Source organism: Impatiens glandulifera, chromosome 2, assembly GCF_907164915.1.
Source record: "Impatiens glandulifera chromosome 2, dImpGla2.1, whole genome shotgun sequence".
In the NCBI taxonomy this organism is placed as follows: Eukaryota; Viridiplantae; Streptophyta; class Magnoliopsida; order Ericales; family Balsaminaceae; genus Impatiens; species Impatiens glandulifera.
In genome coordinates this window covers 47,467,424-47,481,417 of record NC_061863.1, presented here as the reverse complement: position 1 = coordinate 47,481,417, position 13,994 = coordinate 47,467,424, and the positions used below count along the sequence as shown (strand labels likewise).

General features: G+C 31.6%; 1 protein-coding gene across 1 annotated transcript; it reads right to left on the bottom strand.

Moving 5' to 3' along the window:
- Positions 1–3,754: 3,754 nt before the first annotated feature.
- LOC124927411 (glucan endo-1,3-beta-glucosidase 13-like) lies at positions 3,755–5,979 on the bottom strand. The gene is made up of 4 exons (XM_047467816.1): positions 5,731–5,979; positions 4,349–5,653; positions 4,219–4,252; positions 3,755–4,124 (listed from the first exon to the last, which is right to left on the bottom strand). Exons 1-4 carry the CDS (start codon positions 5,789–5,791, stop codon positions 3,974–3,976), a joined length of 1,551 nt encoding a protein of 516 aa, XP_047323772.1. The 5' UTR covers positions 5,792–5,979; the 3' UTR covers positions 3,755–3,973.
- Between the last annotated feature and the right edge of the window lie 8,015 nt (positions 5,980–13,994).

Below are 13,994 nucleotides of genomic sequence, written 5' to 3'. Positions count from 1 at the left end.
CTCGACTCGAAAGCTTGAACAAAAATTGAATTTTCAAGCTCAAACTCAAGTTCGAACTGGAACTTGAGCTCGAACTCGAACCAAATTTATTTGTAAAATTAAAATATCAAACTTTCATTAAAAAAAAGATTTTGGTGAGATTAAAACTCATGATCAGGTAAATTATTTTGTTTACATCCTTAACCACTAAGCTAAATCCATTTATATTTAAAAAATACTAGAAATGTCTTCTTTATTTTAATAAATGGGCTGTCATAGGGAGTGGGCTGCCCTAGCCCGGGGGTTTGCTGGGCTTACCCCAGGTTCGGCCCTGGCTGTTAATACCCTCTAATTGTATTAGTGATCATATCTTGAGTATGTAGGGATGTTCATTGGTTCGTTTTCGAGTTATTCGAATTCCTCGGTTCGATTTCTTCGAATTTTTTTAGCCAACTCATAAACTGAACCGAATTCGAATTTGATATTCTTTTCAAATTTCGAACAATTCGAATTCGAACTGAATTCGATTTTATTTTTTCTTTTATTGTCAAATCTTGAATTCAAATTATTCTAATTCAAATTAAAATTTGAATTTAGATGTTGAAAGATAGAGATAAATGTTGAACAATGAGATAAATTTTAAATTCGAAATAAGTGTTAAACGATGGAGATGGATTAGGACTTAAAAGTCTTGATAAAAAGAAAGGCTATTGAGATAACGAGATTAGATAAATTGAAGTTCTAAAGGGAAATATGGCAATATTAGATTAATAGTCTCATTTTTTAGTGGACGATTGATGGTTTATGAATGTTCTTTTATATGATAATATGGATGAAAAAGTGAGGCGGCGGATGAAGAATTATGTTAAGAGAATATATATGAGGGAGGGGTGACGATTGAATTAGGTTTAGAGAATATATATGAGGTGGACGACTGAAGAAGTGAGCGGCTGAAGAATTAGGTTTAGAGAATATATATGAGGTGGACGACTAAAAAATTAAGTTTAGAGAAAATAGATGAAGTATCGAGTGAAGAATTAGGCTTAGAGAACATAGATGAGGTGACGGCTGAAAATTAATTATATATTATATCTAACAAGTTATATAATATATAATAAAATAAATAAATTATTATATATTTTATATAATAAAATAAATAATAATAAATGAATTCGGTTTTCGGTTTGGTTTTCGAGTTAAAACCCCAATTCGAAAACTAATTTAAAAACTGTATTTGAATTCGAATTGGTTTGAAATTTGATTCGAAAACCTAAAATGAATTTCGAATTCAGTTTATTCGAATTCAGTTTATTCGAATTTAGTGAATTCAAATTCGGTCGAATATTCGATTCAGATCAAATATTGAATACCCCACGAGTCTGTATTCATCTTCTTCTTTGTAGCAAAGGAAATGATGTTGTCGGATTTGAAGTTTTTGTTTTCTTTTTAAGAATTTTTGGATTTAATCTTTCTGTTAAAGGTCCATTTATAGACATCTTCTAATGTTTAGATGAGTTTATCGCTATTTTAATCATATTTGTATATAAATCGTATTATTTGACAGAACTGTTTTGGCGTTGGTTACTAATCCTCGAGTAAAGATAAATTTTACTATCGCTCAGAATTTGAGTAGAGATTTTTTCAACACCGCTTAATTGATTTATCCGGCTTACTCTCACCACTCATTGTTATTGAATTCAAATGAGTTCGTATTAGTTTAATTAGAATCTTAATCTTTGTAAATTGATTTTTATGTAAAGTATTTAATTTTTTAGATGTTTTTTTCTCAAATTAATGTTATATATATATATATATATATATATATATATATATAAAGATTGTAATTCCTTCAAAATTATATAATTATTACAATTTAAAACATTTTAAGTGAAAATTGAAAACAATTCTAAACACTTGAATTACCTTAGTGGTTAACCCAATTCTATATATATTTAGTTTTATTAAATAAATAAAATTAATTTAATTCAAAACAAATTTATTTCTTAGAAAGAATAAACATAGTTTACCAACAAAAATATCATCCCTAGTGAGTAATCTATATATATTTAATGATACTTAATTTTTAAAGTATCCGAATTGCCGGGTCGAGAGCTGTGGTTAATTTGGATATATGTGAGAGTAAATGGATACTTGGATCGGATTGTGGGTTGACCCGCCCATAAATTTAAAACGGTTAAAAATAAATTTAAAAATGCTATAGGTATGGTTCGAACTTGCAACCTAACAAAACAAGTACAACTTTTTAACCAACTAAGCTAATAACACTTTATATTTTAAATTCAACCCAAAATTTAATAAACGCATGACATTTTAACAATATAAGTTCAACTTTTTAACTAACTAATCTATATATATATAATGATGCTTAATTTTTAAAGTGTCCGCATTGCCGGAGATCTGTGATTAATTTGGATATATGTGAGAGTAAATAATGGATACTTGGGTCGGATTGTGGGTTGACCCGCCCATAAACTTAAAACGGTTAAAAATAAATTTAAAAATGCTATAGGTATGGTTTGAATTTGCAACATAACAAACCAAGTACAACATTTTAACCAACTAGGCTAATAACACTTTATATTTTAAATTCAACCCAAAATTTGATAAACGCGTAACATTTTAACAATAAGTTCAACTTTTTAACTAACTAATATATATATATAATGATGCTTAATTTTTAAAGTGTCCGGATTGCCGGGTCAAGAGCTGTGGTTAATTTGGATATATGTGAGAGTAAATTGATACTTGAGTCGGATTGTGGGTTGACCCGCCCATAAAAATTTTACCGTAATATTTTTTTCACGATTTTATATATTATTACTCGTGCAAATGCACGGGATACATGTTAGTATAAAAAAACACTATTTTTAATTGCAAAATCAACCATTTTCACTTAAATATAAATGTATGATAAAAATAAATCAAGGAAAATATTATTTTTCATAATCGATATAGCTCGAGGAAGATTAAAGACAAATCCACGAGTTATAATGTGTTTGAGTTATTGAATAAGATTTATTCAAGGAAAAACAACAAAATAAGAAACATACGTAGAAATAAACACATTCGGTACCATCCAAAGCAACAGTTTTTTCTACAATAGTTTACATGGTTCCAATTGTAGTTAGGCGGGCATTAAAGTTTATTACATTATCCTCTTCTAGCCTAGCAACAAAAAAGAGAGAAATATCTCTAACCTCATAGAGGTCTTGTGTTCGAACCCATCAAACGCTCGATGATTAATTGGTTAAGTGTATTTTCGGGTTTTATGCTTTACTCGTGGAGATTAAAAAAAAAAAATTACCTTATTTTGACTATAACCACAATCACCCTTATTTGTTTTATTATTATTGATCAAGTAACTCACAAAATTTGAATGACACGAAAAGAGAATTTGGTTTAGTTTATTACGTTGTCATTCACAAGTTGTTTTTAAACCTCATTTGCCATATTTTTTAAACTTCTGCCACTAATACTCATGTTTACATTTAAAGGAAGGCCTCATTAGAAATTATTTTTTTAATCAATTTTTTAGTGATTCAAAAAAGCTTTCAGTGACAAAGATCTACATCAGGGACCCAGTTTTAGATCATGGGTATAGATTTAAAAAATAAGAATTATAAGTGTTAATAATATGGGTCTAGTTCATAAAGGCTAAAAACTTTTTCAAAAAGGAGAATATATATAAAAAAAAGAAAAGGGTAAAATGATTGTTGATATTTTCCATCCAGCAAGCTGGTGGATCTACCACATCCAAGATGCAAATAATCTGACATTTTTTTAGAATCTAACAAATAATCTCAACTATCAACTAACTTCATCATAAATCCTTAATACATTTTCTAAGAGACCAAAAAAATATTAAAAAATCCTGCATACATAGAATAGATACATTCCGTGGGCAAAAATATCTTACAAAATCTGACCAAAGAGCAACAACACTTTGATCAACAAAGTCCAGAATCTTGATGATTCAGAACAAGGAAAAAAAGACAAAGAAGAAGCAGCAGCCCACCACCATCCCAATTGTTGACGACGAAGACGATCCTCCTGAGGTTGATGTCGGAGTTGAAATCAAAGGCGACACAGTAGCATTATATAAAGAAGAACCATTCCTGTTCGCCCTGCAAATTCCACCAAACAAACATCAACATAAAAAAATGTCTTGAGGAAAGAATTTCATCAGAGATTTAAGATTCAGGACAAACAGAAACATACTCTATTGTTGTCGAATAAATGCACCTGTCATGGCCTGTTCAAAAGACACAACACAAGTAGTTTTTTCAGTCAATCCACAATAACAAAGAACAACCAAATATCTATCTATCTATCTATATATATATATTACTTGGGTTCTCTGTTGTTGACAATCCTGCTCCACCAAAGTTACAAGCCATGTCCGTGCCTCCATTTAGCTGGTAATAGCTATTAAAGGCGTAAGATGCATGTGCAGCTAATGTATCAGGATCGAAACATGGCTGCCCGGGCTGAATGCTCGCGCAGTCCACATTCGCCTGCGCGCAGGCCCAATCAAGCGCGATTTGCAGAGCAGATTCATTAACCGACGAAGAAGCAATGCACCATGATGTTCCATTCAAACCCAAACCCGTAACATTAGTCTGCCCCTGCCCGGTTATATTATTCACCACTGCAATTCCTCCTCCTTGTCCGGTCAGATCAAGGTCATAAACACTAGTTTCATCCGGATTAAACAATCCCCAGTTTCTCTCTGATTCCACTCCCGGCTTCCTGTTCTCATTAAACAGAGAGAAAATGTACACATCCAGCTCTTCCCCAGGTCTTGCAGGAGTGCCCGTATCATTGATCACATGTCGAATCAGATTAGTGTTGTATGTTAAGGAATTGTCTGGAGTTGCAGCCGTTTCCTTGACAGAACCCTTTGAAGGCCAGCCAGTTTCAGTAACCATGATCTTGACAGTACTGAAGTTTTGAGCCGCAAGGGCGTAGTAAAGGGCGTCAATCTGAGCATCGAACATGTTCGTATAGAGCAAACCAGTATTCTGATCTATAACTTGAGAGGATGATTCAAACAGAGCATATTCTAAAGACACGTTATTGAGAGAGTTCATGTAAGCATAGTAAGGGTACACATCAACCATGAATGGCGAATGATTTTCCGCAAGAAATCCCAACAAAGGTTTCAAAAAGAAAGAGAATTTACTATCGAAAGCGCCGGCAGATGGGGGGAAAGATGTGGATAAAACTCCGAGGGAATGTATAGTTGAAACTTTGATCTTTCTTTGTAACCCAGCTTTTCTAAGGGCGGTGTGAACGTTTCTCATGGCGGGGACAACCATGGCGGCGAAGTTGGTGTTGAGGGTTTCGGTTGTTTCTGATCCGACTGTGATATGGGTGATCTTAGTGGCAGGATAGTAAGGAAGGATGTTGTTTTGAAGCCAGGTATCGGCATTGGTCTGGAACTGGGAGAATGGAAGCAGATCGGAGTTAGCGATTCCAATGATGAGTTCTACACCGGTGTTGGCGAAGGCTTTGAGGACTTGGATGTTGGAATCGTATACTCTGACGTATTTGATATTGTGAAGAAGAACAAGCTGAGCTACTTTATCTGGGGTGGGTAAATTATCTGCATTTCTTCCGTAGCAAACTCCAATCGTGCTTCCCCTGCAACTATCTGCAAGCAAATGTTAGTTTGAGAGGGTATGAATGAACTAACAGTAACATAGAAATGTATAGAAATGCAGAACAGACCCAGAAGTAGGAGGAAGAGTGAAGCTGAAAATATGAGTCGGTACACCGTCGACGGCGCCATTGTTGGTCTTTCTCCAATCGCCCTTCTTCTTCTTTTCTTCTCTGGTTTTGGGAATCGAGGAATGGAACTGTGTCAGCAGGAGGAGGAGGAGGGAGGGAGGGAGGAGGCCTGGGCTGAGCGGACGTGAGGGATGATAAATTAATGGAATTCAAAAAGAAGTGTCTCGATTCCGGTGCATTGAGAATATGCTTAATAGTGAATAATGACGTTAATGTAGGGTTTGAAGTTTTCGAGGACCGGTCGGTCCACCATCATCCATTGGGCAGAAGGCAGGGGGTGGGGTAACTCTCTTCATCTTTTTCGTATTTGTCTTTTCTTATACCATTTTTTTTTTCACTTTTTCCTTAAAAAGATCAAAATTCATTTTTAATCCTCAACTTTATCAAACTCTTTTTTATGTTTTGCACAAATACAACTTTTTCAAAATGTTTTCAGTCCCTAGTTATCTTTTAAATAAAGTAAAAAATAATAAAATGTACCTGTATTAGGCTTATAATACTCTTAATACATCTAATTAAGTTTTAAATATTCCTCTATCTATTTTAAAATTGATTCTTATATATTTATTTTTGTTTAAAATTAAATATCTAAAATCAGTTAATTTGTGTTTAAAATAGGTACAAATTTCTCTCATGAGCGATATATTTATTTTTATTTTTTTAAATTTCATTACTAGCAAAATATTCACTTTCGTCTTAAGATTTGTATTCCTTCGCCTCCTTTATATTTAGATATTATGTGCTTGTGTTTTGCCCCAAAATTATTTAAGCAATAAAGAATATTGATGTTGAAAGAGAGAAAAATGTAAAATAATTATATAGTTAAATGTAAATATTATGATAAATATTACGAGATACAAAATATAATATCGTACATAAAATGGTTGAATTGGCCGGTTATACTTATACCTTGACTTATACTAGAATGGTGACTATCCTCTTTTTGAAAATAAATTGGGAGTGAGAATTAATGTAATTTTATTTTAAGATGAATTCAGTTTATTAGTCAAATAAGATATAATTTAAATCTAGGAAACACAACTTAAGTTGAAATTTTTGGCGATAGATGGTTTGAAAATAGTTATCAATAGTGTTCAAATTTTGAACATAAAATAAAAATTGTTATTCGCTTTTAGTTAAGTTCTTTATTTTGTATTACGTTCAAACTATTTCAAACAAAAATAATAAAGATCTATTTTAAACAAAAAATAAATGTATAAGAATACAAGATCGCGTAAAAGAGATATTTAAAATTTAATTGAATGTATAAAGATGATCATTATAAGTAATGTATTAATATCACATTATCATTTAACTTTCTTAATTGTTTATGTTAAATATTTATTTTTTGAAAGTTAGATTATAATATAATAAATTTTCAAGTGTTCTAAAAAATATTAACTAAAGAAAACAAGATAATAAAATATAATCAATTCAAAACCCTTAACCATCCCCAAAACGACATAATGATTTTTAGCTGCAAATGTGGGCATGTAGTATTTGTAAATAAGGCAATTACAGATCTAGGGAACGGCTGTTAATCTATAATGAGATCTGATTGCAGTACAATAAAGATGATTTAAAACATAATTTTCAAATCTCTGCCTCTAGTCATTTTGTCATTTTATCATTTAAACAAATAAATTAGTTATTAATCTAGTCCATTTTTAATAATATATATAAACAACTTTTTGATAGTTTATATTTTGAGTCTAAATTTAAATTAATTTTTTATTAATCTTATATTTTATTTTGTAAAGATTTTAGTTTCATATATTTATGTGTAAATTATTATTTTTGATTGATATTATTTTTTTAAATTGTAAATACTACAATTTAAATATTTAATTTATAAATTTTAAAATAATAATTTTGAATAATTAAAATTAAAATATTTAAAATTAAATCCAAAATAAATATTAATTGCTGTAATAATAGCTAAGGAAAAATAAAATAATTTAAGATAAATGTTATATTCATTATATTTTAAATTAATTTTAAAAGGTAAAAAAAATTAAAATAAATAATTTAGGCTAAATGTTATATCCATTTTATCTCAAATAAATTATTTATTAATTTCCAAAAATATAAAAAATAAAATAAATAAACAAAATAAATGTCTTATTTATTAAAACATATTATGTAGATAAAATAAAGCCAAAAGAGATTGAAAAAGACATTGAAAAAGTGTCGAAATGTCGAAATCAATATAAATCAGTGCAATAGACTCACAATTATCGGATGAGCGATGGATTATCATTCCAACGCCCAGCAGTCAGTCGCGTCCACTGGAACGGAAGAGTCACGGGTTCGCAAAGCAACGGAAAAACTAATTCAAACATCAACGTCATTAGCCCAAACGCAATGGAACGCTCAAGTGCAGACATAACGCGAATGGAACGCCATGCATCCACGCTTTGGCCCGAAACGACGTCGTTTCTCTTCTGGTTTGTCTTCTTTCTCGCGACGAACGACAATGATGAACAACCGAAATATTTGATTTCTCAAATATGGAACTCTAATGTTAGTCCACCAAATTAACTGATTCAAAAGCTGAAATGATCACCCTACCACGGTGATCATTTCACCTGTGATCATAAGCCTTATTATGACCTGATCAAGTTGGATGAAGAACAGACAAAACATCATTAATGACATTTGACTGAAATTCGACCCACTTGGTCTATCAACCTACCTTGGAAGACTATACATAATTTTCTCTATGCAAACAAAATGCAAGGAACTCAATCACAAGCCCTCAATCACTCCCAAGAAAAATCCACCATTAAAATTTTCAAGTTTTTTTCTAAAAATTTGGAAATTTTGTGTAAGGTTGTAAAGTTTAGATCCAAGCTCTTATAAATCTTCTTTCATTCAATTTACAAGTTTGAATTGAATTCTTTAAATTTAGTTTGACTAGTTTCATATATTGCTTGATTGTATAATTTTTTGATTAGAAAACGATCATAAGATCATTTGTAAGTTTTCTATCGAAACAAATCAATCAATTATTTAACCAATTTCAGGCCATCCCAATCATGTTTGATCAAAAAATATTTTTAATAAAAATAAGTATTTCAGTTATTGAATTGGTTTAAACGAACAACTAGTGTTAATGTTTTGGTTAAAACGAACAAGCATATGAAGTATAAGAAAACTATACAAACTCTTTACAATTCATTAAGCCTTAAAAATAAAAAATCCATTTTTCATAAAAACTATTTGATTTGAATGACATCCCGATCGAATGATGCATCAAGATAATGTTATAAATGATTCATGAGACTAGGCGAAGCTTCCCATGCCTTTGGATCAACGAATCAAGGCCCCAATCAAAATCATCAAATATGCAGTTTAATGTTCTTAACGATCGATCGAGGGTGTAAACTAGGTTCGATTTTTGACCGAGAAAATTGAACCCTCCCATATACCCGACCAAGAATTTTACACCTCGACCGAGAAATTCTAGCCCAAGATTGAGAGCTCCTCGCACCCCGATCGAGGAATCTCGCACCCGACCGAGAATTCCTAGCCTAGGACCGAGAGCTCCCAACACCTCGATCGAGGACCTTTTGCACCCAACCAAATTCTAGCCTAGGACCGAGAGCTCCCAACACTTCGATCGAGGATCTTATGCACCCGACCAAGGATCCTTAGCCTAAGACCAAGAGCTCCCAACACCTCGACCGAGGACCTTTTGCACCCGACCGAGGATCCTTAGCCCGAGATCGAGAGTCTCATGTACCTCGACCGAGAGCTCTCGCATCTCGACCGAGAGACCCTAACCTAGGACCGAGAGGATGTTAGCTCTAGACTAAGGGATCGACACCCTAGACCAAAAAGGTCGGTCCGACGTGTTTGGTTGAAACTTTAGGGTTTAATTTTAATTTTTTAATTTGAAGCCTCGTACCATTTTATAAAATTTTGAAAAAACTAGAATATAATTTCAAAATATTTTTAGAATATTTTCATAAAAAATATTTTGATAAGGGCCTGTTTGAGATTTATTTTTAGATCCTAATGCATTAAATTAATATTTTTTAAGATATTTTCTTAAACAACCATCGATATCAATCTCAGGTACCAACATTTAAATCTTATTTTATCGTAACACCCCGAAACGAGTATCTCCATCTCCTAGTCTCATAGCTTAGCACGCGCCGCGACAAGGCGAATGCGTGACAATATGAGGGGAAATATCATATTGCGGGATTACTCAAAGTTGGTTTGCATACCAATCATCTTTTAAAATGAAGCATTTAGTTTTAAAAATATTTTAAAAAAATTTGAAGTGGTAAGAAATTAATTGTATAAAATAATTAACTATTTATTTAAAATTTAAATAATTTGGGAGGCTAAATAATAATTTAACCAAAACCCGATTTAAATTAATCAAACATAACTAATTTAAGAGATTATTTATTTGAAAATTATAGTCGCTAAGAGATTTTATGAAAATCAATAAAATTATACGTGTATAAATGTATTTAGATTAGAGTTTCTAAAAAAGGGTGATTCGTTGTCTGTTTACCCTCGGGAAAGGCTTTCGCGCTATGTCATTCGCGTCCGCCTAATGTCGGTTTTCAAAAATTCTTCTAAAATAAACAAAGTCTAGGTTTTATAAATCCAATTATAATATTTTTTACCTTTAATTAGTAGTTTAGGGGTCCTAAGTAAGGATGGACTTTTAAATAATTTTACAAAATTATTTAAAAGGGGTGTGTACTTATTGCGTTGGTGTTTAGATTTAACAAAACCTGAATATGAGAGAAGAATGTAAGAATTTAAAAATAAATTCCAAACGGGGCCTTATCCAAAATATTGATTTAGAAAATATCTCGAAAATAAAAAATATCATTTTTCGTTTTCTTGGTCATGGGTTTTGACATGTGGTTCATTTTCTCGGTTCTTGCTGAAGAACATGACCGATGATCACCGGTCCTAAGCTAAAACCTTAGGACCGAATGTTCTTGTTTTGGTCCAAAATTTCATAAGTTCATAACTTTTGATTGGGATCATGAAATCATGATCCGTAAGCTACAATAAGTTCATATGATCATGAAAAACAAAAGCCCTAATATAAATAACGATATTGAAGTTCTTCTAGCTAAAATTTTGGGATCTTTTAAATTAGGTTGTTTCAAGGTCTGATTTTTGTTCCATTAGCTTTGAAATGATGAATATATTGAACACAACCAAAACAAGAATATCATAACATCAATAAAACAAGTTTTGAAGATTGAATTAAAATCCAAAAATAATCAAAAATAAGATTTGATCAAAGTGATGAAACGGTTGCTTAAAATTTATCCTAACATGTTAACAAATATGTATAACAACTAATTGAATCAACAAATTCAGATTAAAACTCAAGAACACATAATTTAAAAATTCCAATTTTAAGCTTAAATTTTTAATTTTCAGTTTGATCAAACATGATCAAAACGTGATTAAAGTTGTTTGAAATTCATCCTAACATGTTAACAAACATGTATAACAACTAGCTAGATAAAAAAAATCCAAATTAAAACCAATAACACAAAATTTTAAAAATCCAGTTTTCAAACTTAATTTTCGAAAATTTTGATTTAGAGTGATTTGATCTAATTTTTTAACAGAAAATTCATGCATGATATATACAATGATTCACAACAAAGAAATCACATAATCAAGTCTTAGAACAAATCAAACCCGATCAAATAAAAAATTGAAAAAATTCAAATTTTACAATCACATATCATGATACAAATGATATGGAAGCATACCAACAGCGAGAGAACACTCCTGAAGTGTGTTGGCAACTATTCAAAGGCCTAGATCGAGACTTGGATCGTTGGAATAGGTTTTGACAAAAATCAGTTCGCCAAAATCTTCAAAGCTTTGATTGAATTGATAATATTGGGTGACTGTTCGATGATTGTTTGATGATTTGGTCTACATACCATGGGCGAGTATTTATAGTGCCTCTAAGGCGGCCGGGGAGGGGTAATTGAAGTTGGATTTTCCCTTCTTCATTCTTATCTCTAAAACGTGGCAACCTTATCTACGACAGGATAAGGTTGGAGGATAAGGGCGTCTTGTAGGCGAGAATAAGGCGGAGATGTGGCCAAAATTTAAAGGGATAAGGACGCCCGTAGCATGAGTTGTCTCTTTTGGAAGATCGCACGTTGGCGAGTCGCGTTTAAGGCGAGCCTTGCATCCAAGCGAAGAAGACGGGCTAAATGACGTTGTTTTGGCTGACGAAATGCGGGGTTCCGTTGGAGCTCTGTTGGCTATCCACGTTGAAGGCTAACGGGCGTTAGCTGACCCGTTAGTTGATTCGGTAAGGGCGGTTGCACGCTTGATCCGTTGTAGCGAGTCTCTAGCACGTTCTGGGCTATTGGATGAGATCTGGGCGCTCATCTGATGGTTCAGGATCCTACTACAAGGTTTTAACAAAAACCCGGCTACACATGATTATCTGATTTTATTATTATTTAAAAGGTTTATTAAAATCGATTTTTAATTTCTTTTAAATTCATTTCTTCACCAAAATTTTACACAAAAAATATTAATCATAATAAAAATTATGATCATAATTTATTTTTCTTGATATTTTTGGGAATTTTGGGATATTTCATTTAATTGCTTTAAGTCATAAATTAAACATAATTCATGATTAAATTCCAAGTTAAATATTTTTAACATCTTATTTGATCTAATTTAAGGAAAACAAATTTAATATTTTATCCTCAAATTAGTTTTGAAATTTTGAATAATTTTCCTAACTATGGTTTAATTATGACAATAATTAATTCTTAATTATGATTTAATTCATTCTTTTAAGTTATTTTGAATATAAAAATTCAAAATATTATTAAAAATAATATATTATTTGAAAATAGGATAAGTCAAATTTTCATGTTTACATCTATAATTTAAGATACAAAGAAAAATATATGTGCATGTCTAAAACATGAAAAATAATTGGTTAAATAAAATTTAATAAAACTAATTTTTCAAAAGTCAAAATATTAGAAAGTATAGATAATTTTTTAATAGGTACTGAGGATATAGTGCAAACGATATTTTCAGTATCACCAAATACTGAACTTAAAAGAATCTCTAGTCAAATATACGTCTATAGACTTATAATTTTATTGATTTTAAATTAAAACTCAATTGACGACACTTTAATTAAATAAATGATCTTTTAAATGAGTAATTTTTAATAATTTAAACATAAATTTTCCTTCCTTACATGTTATTCCTAGCCAATCATAATGCAGGCTAATTATTTAGTTAATAAAATGCACCTGAATTATAAAAGAAACGGCGGATGAAATAAATTCACCCGTATTTTTTGGGTGAAGTATAGTTCACTTTACCCTAAATAAAAACAAGCATCACCCGTGGATTTTTTTTTTAATAAATATTAACCTAAAAGGTTAATAATTAAGATTTAATGCTGGTGTCCCTTCATCTTCTCTTGTTCGCTCTCTCTCAAGAAGACCTATGACCCCAACTAACCGACTTCCTACGACTGTTCGACTGACCGATGACCCCCGCTGACCGACGACCCCGACTCACCGGCGACCCTGACGATATCGATTGTCGTAAAAGGAGCAACGATAAGTCTGAGAGGTTAATTCACTTTGTAGTATGTCATTAGTAGATATAGTGTTTCTAGTGTTTAAAGTTGATAATAATGGATGTTTACTAATGTTGGTTACTACTGTTGGTTAGCTATTAAAGGTGATCTTCATTATTCTTTTGAGTGGATTAAGCTTCACTCTGGTGAAGAATGTAGCTAATGGTGAACTAAGGTTCACTTTCAGCTACATTATTTAGCGAGCGAGGTGAATTAAAGTTCACTCACAGATGAAAAATAGTTCACTAACGGCTGAATATAATACTGATAAAAATGAAGTATAGTTACCCCAGTCAATAATGCAATTAAGGGTGAATTTTAGATTCACCCTTAACTATATTATTCACTTATGTGAAATATTCTTCACTTACGGATGAACTTTAGTTCACTCGGGTGAATAATGCAGTTATGGGTGAACTAAGTTTCACCCTTAGATGCATTATTTACCTGGGTGAACTATACGTCACCCCAGGGACGGACCTAGGATTTTGAATTGGGGTGGGCTTGAAAAAACTTAGGGTGGACTTAAAATAATAACGAGAAAATTTTGAAAAAAACAAGTATATAAAAGTAA

What these genes read in the sequence shown, in the direction of transcription:
- LOC124927411 (XM_047467816.1), bottom strand. Translation starts at nt 5,791, where the DNA reads ATGGCGCCGTCGACGGTGTACCGACTCATATTTTCAGCTTCACTCTTC. An exon ending in ACTCTTCCTCCTACTTCTGG is followed by an intron (nt 5,654 to 5,730) that starts GTCTGTTCTGCA and finishes ATTTGCTTGCAG; the next exon opens with ATAGTTGCAGGGGAAGCACG. An exon ending in GTCAACAACAGAGAACCCAA is followed by an intron (nt 4,253 to 4,348) that starts GTAATATATATA and finishes TCTTTTGAACAG; the next exon opens with GCCATGACAGGTGCATTTAT.